General features: G+C 57.7%; 5 protein-coding genes across 5 annotated transcripts; 3 read left to right on the top strand and 2 right to left on the bottom strand.

The window, feature by feature from the left end:
- Positions 1 to 30: 30 nt before the first annotated feature.
- Positions 31 to 756, bottom strand: IUM83_08548 (Homeobox protein Wariai; the record flags this gene model as incomplete). The annotated part of the gene is made up of 2 exons (XM_067932928.1): positions 31 to 98; positions 171 to 756. 2 exons carry the CDS (start codon positions 754 to 756, stop codon positions 31 to 33), a joined length of 654 nt encoding a protein of 217 aa, XP_067783443.1.
- A 3213-nt stretch (positions 757 to 3969) lies between these two features.
- IUM83_08547 (Prefoldin subunit 3) lies at positions 3970 to 4868 on the bottom strand (the record flags this gene model as incomplete). The annotated part of the gene is made up of 3 exons (XM_067932927.1): positions 3970 to 4113; positions 4195 to 4569; positions 4752 to 4868. The coding sequence occupies 3 exons, from the start codon at positions 4866 to 4868 to the stop codon at positions 3970 to 3972; spliced, it is 636 nt and encodes a 211-aa protein (XP_067783563.1).
- Positions 4869 to 6059: 1191 nt separating this feature from the next.
- Positions 6060 to 7327, top strand: IUM83_08546 (Carbohydrate-binding protein; the record flags this gene model as incomplete). The annotated part of the gene is made up of 2 exons (XM_067932926.1): positions 6060 to 6276; positions 6390 to 7327. 2 exons carry the CDS (start codon positions 6060 to 6062, stop codon positions 7325 to 7327), a joined length of 1155 nt encoding a protein of 384 aa, XP_067783564.1.
- A 291-nt stretch (positions 7328 to 7618) lies between these two features.
- On the top strand, positions 7619 to 9090 carry IUM83_08545 (Protein phosphatase 1, regulatory subunit; the record flags this gene model as incomplete). Its single annotated transcript, XM_067932925.1, has 4 exons — positions 7619 to 7879; positions 7954 to 8481; positions 8570 to 8883; positions 8982 to 9090. The coding sequence occupies 4 exons, from the start codon at positions 7619 to 7621 to the stop codon at positions 9088 to 9090; spliced, it is 1212 nt and encodes a 403-aa protein (XP_067783445.1).
- A 1232-nt stretch (positions 9091 to 10322) lies between these two features.
- On the top strand, positions 10323 to 12234 carry IUM83_08544 (putative phosphatidylinositol4phosphate5kinase (PiPIPKD2); the record flags this gene model as incomplete). Its single annotated transcript, XM_067932924.1, has 2 exons — positions 10323 to 11924; positions 12133 to 12234. The coding sequence occupies 2 exons, from the start codon at positions 10323 to 10325 to the stop codon at positions 12232 to 12234; spliced, it is 1704 nt and encodes a 567-aa protein (XP_067783565.1).
- Positions 12235 to 13059: the final 825 nt, after the last annotated feature.

The following is a 13059-nucleotide window of genomic DNA, read 5'->3' as shown; positions in this document are numbered from 1 at the left end:
AGTTCTTCGCCTAAGAGGACGCCGGTTTCTTCAACTCCTGCCGTGTTTGTGCTTGCCTCCATTACTCTGCTGAGCTCCGTTCAACTGGTAGTCGTAGTCTAAAGACACACACACAACGCAGTCTTCAGTCAGCAGTGGTGCCACTAACCCCACAACCACGAGCCACTCACTCTCGAGCTCCTCCACCAGCGACGGCAGCGTCGCCACCTCCATCGCGCGCCGCCCTTTGCCGTTGCGGAGGTTAAAGAAGTCCTCCAGAGTCAGCGAGTGCTGATCAGCATCGTCCCCGAGGTCGTTTGCGGCCATGAGCAAGATGCGCACGACGCGAGTCCAGCCTCCTCGACACGCGACGTGCAGCGGCGAGTCACCACTGACGTCCACCGCGCTCAGACGAGCGCCGGAACGAAGCAGCAGCTCCACGACCCGCGCGTGTCCAGCTCGACAGGCTTCGTGCAGTGGCGTCCTGTGACTAGCGCTCGAGTCCACCGCGTTGACGTCTGCGCCTTCGTCAGCGAGCAGGCGAACGTGCTCCTCCCAGCCATTCCACGCTGCTACGTGCAACAACGAGTCGCCACCGACTGCTCCGCGCCACGCGCTCAACACGTAGTGGCGTCGGGTTTCCTCGTCCGTGAAGGCTGCCGAGGACGGATCATATCGGGACTTGATGGCGTCCCAGTACCTGCTCGTAGAACCATTTTCCTTGCTGGCCTCCCACTCATCGAGTACGCGCTGCCACGACTGCACCATGTTGATCATGCTTTCGAGACGGCGACGGAGGTTCGCAGCGTATTTCGCTTGCAATGGACGTTGGTGGCTAGTGAGGGGGTGCAGTTCGGAGAGCAGTCCGAGCTCGACGGACTCCAGTTGCGAATCCAGCGCCCAACTTGTTCGATGCAACCGATCAATGCGCTCGTGCAGCTCTCGAGCTCGCTCAGCGCACATTTTGTTTGGGAATTCCGCGGCATCGAGCGCTTGTGATAGCGCGCTGCGGAACTGAGCCACGCGCTGCTCAGTTGGACGACCTTGAGTCTTCAGGTGTTCCCATACCAGCCGATCTCCTTCGCTACCTGGTATGTTGCCGCGTGAGCGTTTGGCGTCTCGTTCACGTTGAGCCTGAATCCGTGTACGCTTCTCCTCTGCGATGTTGTGGTTGCGCTGATTATCACGCTCCAGCTTTTCGGCCAGCAAACGCTGCTTCTCCGCTTCGAAGGCTCTCCTACTTTCTTGCCAAATCCGTTGATACTCGACGACCTGGGCGCGCTGAACGCGCTCTTCCTCCTTGCGTCGAGCCTCCAACTCCGCTTGCAATTTTTCTGCTTCTTGGTGAGATGATCGGCGACGTCGAGGTGGCGATCCATGCTCGACCTTCTTTCGGGTAATTGCTACGGGTTCTGTCGGGTCCGCTGAATTACCCGCTGGGGTGCGAGAGGAAGGATGATTGCATCGTGGAGGAAAATACCTCGCCACATCCAGCACGGAAGGCAATCGCGTCGATATTGATGCTGGATCTCGGCGGGGGCGTTGCTCTTGAGCTGGAGAAGTAATGTTTTTCCTACTGCTTTGCACAGACATCACCGTGGAGCGAGCACTAGCTTGCGGCTCGAAAGAACCTCCGAATTCTCGACCTTCGGTTGGTAGAGTTGGGAGTGGGGCCTCCCGATCAGCGTTCAGTGAGGGCACTATTGGGGAGTTATCAACCTTGCGTAGTGTTTTCTCTGCTTTAAGTGGCGGACTTGGATCAGCATCTTTAGGGGGGTCCTTCTCTTCTGCTTGCGCACGGGATGTGAGGGGCACTAGTGCGTTCTCATGTTCCTCTTCTAACATCGGACCGACAACTACACCATCCATAGTTGTCTCTGGAAGAAGCCCTAGCGTATCAGGCGGGGCAGGATTATGCTGTTCTGCTCGTCTGCGTTTAACCCGCTGTCGCGCGATAAAGCACCGTGCCATGCACTGAAGCGTCAATGCAGCAAACTCTGTGGCGTTTACCTTTTGTGAATACGCGTCCATAGCTTCTTCTTCGGCTGCTTCGGTATCCACCGCGACTCCAGTAGTCGAGTTTACTTCTTCTGTCACGTCACTCAAAGCTTGGGAGTCAGCAGCGGGGTCATTTGCTGCTTCAAAACCTCCAGCTTCATTGTCCAAGGTAATCTCTGCGGTCACAGGTTCGGGTTGGTTGTCAGATTCATTGTCGAAGGGGGCTTCCATAGCCGCTAGTGATCCGTCCGGGGGATCATCAGCCTCATTGCCCAAGGCGACTTCCGCCTCCGCTGTCTCAAGTTGGACACCAAGTTCAGTTATGAGGACTGTTTTCTCACTAAACAGAGATCTGCTGTCAGCTTCAATGGTGATTGTTTCAGCCTCATCCGTGATCCACGTGCTGACAGTTGGCTGCTCGTAATTGTCGACTTCTGCACCATATTCTTCAGCAGGGACTTCGGTGCCGTGGCGAAATTGGTCCTCAGTGGCGTCTTCTTCGTTTGCAAAAGGTGAGTTCTCCCCAGGGCCCACTGCAAGATCGTACTGAGGATCATCTTCAGCAGTACTCGCCGAGACTTCCTCTTGGTATGTGGATAACACGTCTTCTGCGGGTGGATTTGAATAAACTCTCGACGAGGCTCCACCCCCACCTGGAGTTCGAGGTCGGCTAACTATTCCACCAGACGACGGACGGGAATCTCCACTACGAGGACGCCCAGAGTTCGGGATACTTCGAGCTGATGTACTGCCCCCTGTTGAGCGTCCCGTTCGTGGTGCGAGCTGCTGTGGAGTTGGTGTGTGGACGAGCGTAAGTCTACTGGTCCCCACGGGTGTATTGGAAGCGGCTGCAATAGCCTGTCGAACCTTTTCTTCGAATTCAGGAGTAATGTCAACTTGCACCGTGGCACTATTCGGACGAGCACTATTCGCCCTCGACCCTGACTTGCTTCTAGAGTTACTGGGCTCTTCTTGTGCTTGAGTGTCTTCCGTCTTCGCATTTGCAGTTAGGATATTACTGTCACCTCCAATGGCACCTGTTTCATCCATTTTTCCAAGCTGCGGTTGTTCTTGTACTTGATCCTCCTGATGCTCTTGATGGAAGCGTAAGAATTCCTCCGGTGGATCCCACAGACATTCGCCAGTGAAGTGGTTGTAGTAGTAGGGCACCCCATCGTCTTCATTGACGAACATCATCCACGGACAAGACTCGCCATCCTTCTCCTTATTCGACGGCGCCGCTTGATTCGAGACTGTAGATGGCATTTCACTAGCGGCGCCAAGATCAGCCGTACTGCCATCGCCCTCTGGGGGGTCCTCCTCCTCTTCGCCCCCTTCATCTCCATCCTCACCGCTGAGCAATTTGTTCAGCTCATCCATTTGTTCCGCGGTCGATGGTCTTCTGCCTCGACCTCCAGTCATCGCTAACACGTCAGAGTTCGAGGTAATAACGCCTTCTTCCTCTTCTCTAGGTTCGCCTGCGGATGGAGGTGATGTCCACCGCGTCTCCATGGTTTCCGTGTTCAGATAGTAAACCCGGCCGCTGTCGTCATAAGCTTGTGTCCATGGAGGAGCAATACCTCCAATAGTCGAAACCTCTCGAGCTAGATGCGGCGGGGGCTCCCACGACGTCTCTCCTGTGATGGAGTTCCAATAGTACACCTGGCCGCTAGTTTCGTCTTGCCGTACCTCCCATCCAGCCTCCGCCGTAGCGTGATCGAGCGTCTGCGCTTCGTTCATTGCTGTGCCTGCCAAGAGACGCTTTGAAAAGTCTCACTTGGCCGCCTCTTCCTTCGGATGGTCTTGTTTCCCTGTAAACTTCTTCCCCAGCAACAACCCCACATCCTCCATCAAACAAACAAACAACAGCAACAGTGAGCGCCAAGGGAACACCATACGTGCTTTTGGAAACAGCTAGCGGTCGAACTACTCCCTGCGGCCTAGAGGCGTGAGCACGCCTCTATTCGCCGCAGATCGCGCCACCCGAGCTCCTCACTTGGCCTCGAGCTCCGCGACCAGCTTGTCGTCCTTCTCCTGGCGGCGGCGGCGCACGTCGTGGTTAAATATGCGCGCGATGTTGACCTCGGTCGTGATGATCTGGTCGCGCAGGAACGACAGATCCTCCTCAATTTGGCCCTGAAACACAAAACCCACCATATCTCCGTCAAAACTCCACTGTCAGGCCCCCCAAGCCCCTCAATCGACAGCTCCGCGCACCAGCTTCTCCGTGGCCGTGGCCACGTTCTGCTCCAGCAGCTCCTGCGCCTCCTCGTACGGGTACTCGACCATGACCTGCGCGCCCAGCCAGATGCAGACCTTGCCCACGGAGCAGTCCACCGCCGCTTTGGCGTACACGTTGTCGGCCAGGTTGAACTGCGTGTGCAGCGTCTCGCCCTCGTCGCGCTTGGCCAGCAGGTGCCGCACCATGTCCAGGTCCTTCTGCGTGTCCGGGATCTTGCGCTTGAACGTGTCGCGGTTCTTCTGCAGACTCGTCTCCATGAACTTGTACTTGCTGTACATCTGCTGCAGCGCGCCCACGAGCGGCTCGATGTTTTTGACGCCGCACGCGTCCATGAAGGTGTCCACGGAGTCCTGATCGATGTCGAAAATGGAAATTCCATACCGGTAGTGTCGAAAATGGCGATTTACAGTGTCGAAAATGGCGATTTACAGTGTCGAAAATGCGTTTGTGTTAGTGGCGAGGGAAAAACCGGTTTTGGCAGAGGTTTTTTTGTTGTGTTGTTTTCTTTCCGGCCGGTTGGTTGTTTACGCACCACGAAGACGGCGGACGGGATGCCGCGCGGGTTGCGCTCGCCCATGATGGCGGCGTTCAGGCGCGCGAGCGCCTCGGGGCTCTCGAGGCCCGTGGTCGTGGGGGCGGAGCTGGCCATGATGATACGCTGGTTCGGGGTAATGGCTGGCGGTCTGCGTCAATGGTGTCGTACTTACGGTGGTGTGTCACTAAAGCGGGGCTCTATCGTAAATTACAGAATTGGTCTGGTAATTTACACGCGCGTGGTCGTGATGTGGTGCTGCGACGAGCGCTGGCGTTGGTGTTCGACGTGCACGGGCTCGCCAAGTCGCTGCCGGTCGCAGAGGAGAGCGAAGGTCTGTGTCGTGAGCGTGGCGTCTACAGTAGATGTCGATTGTGCATTTGAAGTACAGCTCAGCCTCGCCAAAAGGTGTGTGAGCGTGTGAAACCTCGTCGATCGAACCACCCTCCACCTTGAACTATGAGCTGCCACGCCTGACACCCGCAGTCTAAGCTGGCGACGGTGATTTCCAGTGCGGCGCGTAACGTTCCGCGCAAGCACATTACATGCATTTTCCGCATCAGCCATCGTCGACGATTAAAGAGCTCCTCCACCTTCGGACAGAATGCTCAGGGTTCACTTGCGCCTCCGCCTGTTGCGTTCTTATTAGCATGCGACTGCAGCAATCCACACAAATTCAATAACGAAAGTTGAGACGGACGCTGTCGTCCCGACAGCGTCGGGGCTATCCCCACAGCAACTCTACCTTGTCATCATCTCAGGTCACGGATGCCAGGACGATCGTCGCGCAGGCGACTAGAGTACATTTAAGTGTCCTCGGGTCAGCGTCGGCAGCGCAAGCTGCCGCAGCACCTCCTCCTCCTTGTCCTTCGCCGAGGGCAGAGGCGCTGCTGATCTTGTCCAGCTTTGCCAGCCGCACCAAGTTGCAGTGGTCCGATCATGTGTAACTTGACCGACTAGACGATCCGTCTTCAGGGCAAGGGGAGGTCGGAACGGCGCGCTCCGATTGGCTCGCGTCCTTTCGGCAGCCAATGAGCCACCTTGTATTAGTCTCCGCCGCACCAAGCTCCCCACCTATCACTTGGCTCGCCTTTTGCAATTGATACACTTCTAGCACCTGGCGCACGGCCTGCACGCTTGCGGCCAACACTCGGCGGCGCGGGACCAATGGGCGCTGTCAACAACACTACGCGCGCTCACTTTGCTTTTCTCCCCTCTACCGAGAGAAACAGCTTGCCCCCATCAAGCGCCCCAGTTCGCTAGGTCGCTGATATTCGCGCACTGTGTTGGTGTAGCTGCTACTCGATAATGTCCCGCTTCGCTCTGGCCGCGGCCGGCCTCTCGGCCTACCTGGCCGCCGTGCAGGCGTCGGTCTCGGTGACCATCTCCAACAGTTGCTCCGAGTCCGTCGCGCTGTATGACAACAGCGCCACCACCACGCTTGCCTCGGGCAGCTCCACCACGCGCACGCTTGCTAACGGCTACGTGGGCATGTTCCGCAACGGCGTGTCCGACGAGGCCACTCGTAAGTCTCTCTTTGTTTCTGGGTTGAAGCGTCATCCGGATGAGCTTCAGCCGTTACGGATCCGCGTCGGATATTGATGCTGACTCTTTCGACCCTGCCCTCTGTTGTTGCAGTGGCCGAGATCTCGGTGGACTCGGATGGAACCCCCTGGTACGACATCAGCATCATCCCGCCCGACTCCGGTAGCTGCACGAGCCTCAGCGCCTGCCAGTCGCAGACGGGCAAGACCGGCTTCAACACGGCCATGCAAATCACCCCGCAAGACAATGTCGGAGACGACACGTGCAAGGTGCTCACGTGCGAGGCGGACGGATGTTCGGATGCCTACCAGTATCCAAGCGATGATACCAAGACCCACACGTGCCCGGAGGGTACGAGTTTCGAGGTGACCTTCTGCCCCGGCGGCAGCGGCACCAGCACTAGCAGTGCAACCACAACCTCCACGTCGAGCACGCCAACGCCCACGACGGCAACTCCCACGCCAACTACGGCGACACCAACACCGACAACTGCCGCGCCAACTGCAACCCCCACGCCGACTCCGACTCCGACGCCAACGGAAGCGCCGGTGACGACTTCGGCTTCAGCCTCGGCTTCGAGCAGCACGGGAATTCAGGTCCAGAGTCAGAATTATGCCAGCAACTTTACGCTGAGCGGCAAGAGCGCTAGTGCCAGCGCCGGATCTGCCGGACAGAACAACGCCGGCGTTGCGAACGCTGGCGATGCGACCAAGACTACTAAGGTCTCCACAGACTCGGCTACTAGTACACAGACAACGGGCACGTCCACGACGGCCAACTCGAGCGGCTCAGGCGGCGCCGTGGAGGTGACGACCAAGTCTTCGGATGACAGCACCTCCTCGCTGCCCTACATTGTCGTGATTGGCGGGTGCGTGGTCGGCATCGCCGCGGGTGGCTTCATCTACGCGGTGCAGCAGAAGAAGAAGGCTCTGAACATGGAGGCTAAGAGTCCGTTTGATACCGGGGACCGCTCGTGCCGCGATGTGTCTGTGCTGGTGTCCACGCCAGCCTCGCTCGGCGCCAGTTTGTAACCAAGCTACTAGAGCCATGACATTGTTGCGCGCGCTCTATCCCCATAAGCGTTCGACTCGCTACCTTCATGACGTGGACCATCTCACTCGTTGTATCGCCTCGACATTCGATTTGTGTGTAGTGTGCTTGCATCTCCACGTCAGAGCACACGCAGTTGTTCGCAGTAATAATGAGCAGGCTGGCTTGGCGTGTCGTATTGTGCTCCTCGTTCCTTGCTTTGCTGTTGTTTTGGTTTGTCCCCATGCATTCGAAACGACGCCTGGCGCTTCATTCACGGTTGTCGATCCAAAATGGAAGAAGACTTATCGACCTCGGGAGGGGTGCTTCCGCAGCAAGGTGACTGCGAGGCAGACACACAACAGTGCGAAGCCGATGAACTCGCCAATGCCGAGAGTAGTCTGCCAGGGCCTCTCACACGTGAGCACGTGACCAAGCGACTGAGTATTCTGGGACGCAACCCATTCACACAGGCGCACATTTACACCACCGCGACGCTCACAGGCTTGCATCTCACGGACATCGAAGCGATCCATGAGTTTTCACATATTCAGGTGCGATAACCCGACCTATGCGGTGTTTGATCCATCTATTGACCTTCTCTTCATCCATGTTTTGCTGTTCGAAGCATGTGATCTGCAACCAAAACCAACTGCGGTCGCTGGCACCACTGCAACATATTCGATTGTTGCTGACGTTGGACGCTGCCGAGAACCATCTCACGGAGGTACTCGACTTTGAGGTGCCCAAATGTTGCCCAGGTAATGCGTGGGTAGATGGAGCTCGGTGGATCGGCTCGCTGCTGCGCAAAGCCACACTTGACAAGAACCAGATTGCCTCGATGCCTCGCCACGAGCTCGCCACAACGCACCCCTTCCTGTTGGAGCTTCGCTTGGCCCACAACGCCATCGAGGAGATCTCGGGCGTAAGCCAGCTTCGTTTCTTGCGTCTGCTGGACCTCTCGCACAACCGCTTGGCGTCCATGCGTGGTTTGGTGGCTGGTGGAGAAGAAGCACCAAGAGGACTGCAGGCTCTGGAGACGCTATTGCTGAACCACAACCAGCTCACGGCTATTGACCCGGGGGTGGCGCTGCTTCCACGACTAACACATCTGGATGTAGCGCACAACCAGCTCCAGACACTGTCGAGTCTCGGGGTTCGAACACGCAGTTTTTCATTCATGACCCAGAAACAAATATCGACGAGTCTAACACTCGCGCTGGCTGATACGTATGCGAAAGCAGGACTGCATCCGTCTACAGCGACTGGAGCTCGCGCACAACCGCGTGGCGGACATCAACGAGCTCAACTGTTTGGCCGGTCTGCGCTACCTCGGACACCTCTCGCTTGACGGTTGTCCGCTCGTGGAGGCACAAGTTTCCCGAGTGTTTTACCGCGCGCGGGTGCTACGGCGGCTGCTGCAACTCCAGAAGCTGGACGACGAGCAGGTGACGTCCAAGGAGAAAGTGAAGGCGCTCGTCATGCACGGCAGCGACCTCGAAGCTCGTCGACGAGTGGCAGCCAAACACCTCCCAGGGCACGAGTTCGCCGACTTCCTGTATGTCGCTCGGCATTACTGCCTACTGCAAATTGAAGCGAGCTTTGCTAACAGCCGGTGACACTACTCGTGCGTGTGAATGCAATGCTCTGCTCTAGGCCCCCGCTCGACTTCGAGGACGACGAGCAGCTCGAGCTCCCGCTGCGCAGAACGCCGTCCAGCGTTGCAGTCGACGACGCGACACCGAACCAAGCCAGCGAGCGGTAACCACAAAGACGGAGGCGTTCGGAGATGGCTGCAGGGCGGCGACGACCGCAACCTCGAGCTGAGGGGCGCAGCGACCCTGCGCCCACACGAAAGTTTCTGTATGATCTCAATGCAAGCCGTTTGCTAACGAAGCAGAAGCGGCAAAGGGATCAGACCCAGCGTTTCGCCAGTCCTGGCATCGTCTTAGTCGCCGCGTTTTCGTGCGGCGAGGATGACCTCATGCCATCATCCTCAGCACTAGCCAAATTACAGCGTTTGCAACGGCAACCGCCGCGAAACGGACGGCTGCTTCAGTTTCGGACCGAATCTGGCAGACAACTTGAGAAGCTCGCTGACAGGGCTGCACCAAACAGCCCTCTGTTGTTGTTTGTCGTGGGGATTGGTTGTGCCGGTGGTACAGGTGGTGCAGTCGGAAAAAGCGCTGCCCTGTGACGCCACCATGACGCAGTCCAGCATCTCCGGCGTGAATCAAGTCACGATACCGGTCGTGTTGCACACTAACGGGTGCCGTCAGCAGTCGCAGCGGCCCGCACAGCGAGCGCGCACCCATCGCTTGTCCAAACGGCTAACTTGCCAGACCCGCGGACTTTACATGCGCACGCGCGGCAACAACGGCGGCGCTGGATTCCATCCATAGAGAGCGGCTGACGTGACAATATAACGGCCTAAAGCAGGCCGTAGAGGCTCACGGATACCCCAGATGCTAGCCCTCCCTTGCATAATCCCCATCTTGCCTTCAACTCGAAGTTGCCGGCAACTTCGAGTTGGCCACTGTTACAACTATGCTTTGCGCGTGGCTGATTGGCGCAGCGCGGAAATGTAGCCACGTTCGTCGGCCAATCCGCAGGCGAAAGTCCGAACTCTTCATAGAGAGTGGAAAGCCGTTGGAAAAGGTGCAGAAAGCTCGAGCCCTGTGTGTGGGGTGTGGGCAGTCACTTGCGCACTGGACGTCCAAGGCGCTGTCGCGTGGACTGGGTTTCTCCAGTATTTATATCAACCCAGCCGTGGGGTGCTGCAATTGGGCAGAGAGCGTCTGGGGCCGTGACGGCATTAGGTGAGCCAGCAGCTGGTTCACCCTCAGCGCACCCCTTAAACTTCAGTTTCCCCTCAAACGCGGTTAGCACTAACTTAAAGTTGCGTCCTAGAACCCGCGCTCCTTACTTGGCGTCAACAGGATGCCAGCGCCGCGACGAGCGCTGCCTCCTCCAAGTCCCGACCGCTCGTGCCCGGCCATGCAGCTGGACGACGAGGCCCCGCAGTACCAGGCCGTGTCCACGCCCACGCGCAGCAGCCAGGAGCTCGCCCAGGACGCAGGCGTCGCCCGCACGCGTAGCCACTCACACGCGCTCTCGGCCATCCTGGGGGCCAATGGACGTGTCTCAGCTTCAGCTTCAGTCGGCAACTCTGTAGATTGGCGCTCCTCCAGCCAGCAGCAACTTCAAGTTGCCGCGGGCTCCACCTCGCAGTTGCAGTTGCCGACGCCGGAGCCCGCCGAGCCAAAGACCGAGTTGCCCGTGCGACTGGCGAGGTGGCGCAAAAAGAGGCGGCGCTGGCGGCGAGCCCTCTTCTGGCTCGGGTCCGTGGCGGTGTTTTGCAGCTGCTTCGCCGTGACGTTCGCCGCGCCGCAGCAAACGCAACGGTTAGCACCAGTGGTGTTAGGATCGGGGCTGAGTCTCTTAGCCACATTGCTGGTGCTCGTGTCGTTCCTGCGGAGGAGAAGATTACGTCGACGGCCCAACGAGTTGCTGGCATTTGTGGCTCTAAGCGAGTTCAGCCTCGCGCTGTTGACGCTCGTCCACGCGCTGGCAAAGTGCAGCATGGGGGACGGGACCTGTCGCCCCATGGGGATGGCGACGTGTAGCGTGGCGGTGGGGTTGGAGATGTTCCTGCTCCTGGCGGGTGTGGGCTGGTTCGGCGCCGCCATTCTGCACGTGTTCGTGTCGGTGTCGAACCCGTTCGCGAGCTACAAGCGGCAACTCGTGCTCTACCACTTGGTCGTGTGGGGTTTTTCACTCGTGGCAAGTGTCGCAACGCCTTTTGCCGTTTTTTCACAACATTTTAGAGGCACGTTCCAACTTTCACAAGTCGAGGTGTGTCGAGCGGTGGCGTTGATTATGCCGTTGTTGCCTTCCGATGCCGGCCAGACGGTGATGCTGAGGACGGAGAGGTTGGCCCAGTGGCAGGAGCTGAATTTGGAGTTCTGGGGCGTCCTGGTGGCCGTCGTGGTGCTTGTCGTGGTTTCGGCGCAGTTGTGTCTGGTGGTGGGCTGGTGGAGGTCCAACAGCGGCACTATCATCGCACTCAAGGCGCGGCGGCGTCTCATGAAGCGCATGACGATTTACGTCCATGCGCTCAATGCGACGTGGCTCGTGCTGCTGGTGGTGTTTTTCATCTACCGGTCGAACGCCAGTGCGCTGGCTTATGTTCAAGTGGAGGGGGAGCAGCAGCGCACCGACAGGGGAATTAACTTCCTGGATGCGCTTTTCCACTTCGTACTGACCGCGAAGGGATTCGTGACAGCTGTGGTGTGGCTAAGTGTGAACAAGCCTTGCTGCGTGCTCGGACTGGTGTTTTGTGGCATTCATCAGTGCAAAGAGGACGACGACGGGCCTTCGCTCGGAGCGTCGGCGTCAGCTTCGTCTCAGTCGGTGTCGTTGTCGGGCTCGTCAAATGGCGATATCAGTGCCCCAAGGGCGAACCACGTGGCACTTCTCTCTGCTACAGTGATTTCTATGGAGGCGGGTATTCTGGCGCCGCAAGATATGCCGATGATGTCCCCGACATCGACAGTTTTGGCTTTTGAAGCGCACGAGAGTGTGCGTGAAAGTGGAGCGGTGAGACCGCAGGAGCGACAGTCGTTACCGGCGCTGTCAACAGTAATGGGCCCTCCATCGACGGCAAGATCAAGCCGTTCATCATCATCTTCGTACGACACGTCTACTGTGGAATCGTACGAAGCCTCGCAGAACAACGAAACTCTCCAACGGGAGATTATTTATTATACGGTGTGTGGGATCACCAAGGCTATTATTCGTTCGGCAGAGCGTGCTAGGACATCAAGTATCACTACGGGTGACGGCGGCGCTGTGCTCGGAGAAGACGGTGTCGCAACTTCAGCCGTCTGGAATCGCGATGGTGGATTAGTAGAAACAACACTATTCGTAGGCGCTGAGCGGGATTCAACGCTGGTTAACAGCACATTCATCTCCCACGTACAGAGCGTCACTATCCTCTCGTCGCCTCGGGCATATTGCGAACCACGAACGCGACTACCTGTCGCTACTCTTCACCGTTCGCTGGTCGGGTTTGACGACGAGGAACATCGTCGTGGGGACAGAGTACAGCACCCGCGACCGACTTCTTTTACAGCGACTTCGAGTTTAGATTTGCCAGGAAATTGGCGTCAGCCACTGGCGCTCCAGCACAGCCGTAGTCAAGACAGTCAAAGCCCTCGAAGCTCAAGAATCGGCCTGACGGCGAGCAACATCATGTTCCGCTCGTTTCACCAAACTCCGGGAAGGTTTTCGCTGTATCCAGTGTCCCAGGTACCTTTTGAACTCTTCGAGCAGGAGATTGAGCTGCAAAGCACGAGGTCCTCCGTCGACACTGAGCAACCTGTGGAGGGCAAATCGACACGCTCGGCGGTTTTTGCTGGCCTTCGTCGAACAGCCTCGTCAGCGTTCAGTCAGGGGCGAGGCGTCTTCCGGAATCGAAGTGGTAGTTCTGAAGCTGGAGCAGGGGCTCCTAGCACGAGCAGTGCAATTGGACGCGAGTTCTTGCCAGACGACCCCAAACCCAAGGTATTTGTCGATTACGCTCCCCGTGAATTCCGTGCGATTAGACTTGCGTTTGGTCTTTCAGACGAAAAGTATCTGGCGAGCTTCCGTACAACAGCGAAGGAACGAGTGAGTTCGGGATCGAGTGGTGCTTTCATGTTTTTCTCGGGAGACAATTCGCTGCTGGTGAAGA

This window comes from Phytophthora cinnamomi, assembly GCF_018691715.1.
Source record: "Phytophthora cinnamomi strain GKB4 chromosome Unknown Contig99, whole genome shotgun sequence".
Classification (NCBI taxonomy): domain Eukaryota; phylum Oomycota; class Peronosporomycetes; order Peronosporales; family Peronosporaceae; genus Phytophthora; species Phytophthora cinnamomi.
The sequence above is the reverse complement of the archived record's forward strand: the minus strand, read 5'-3'. Positions and strand labels throughout refer to the sequence as shown.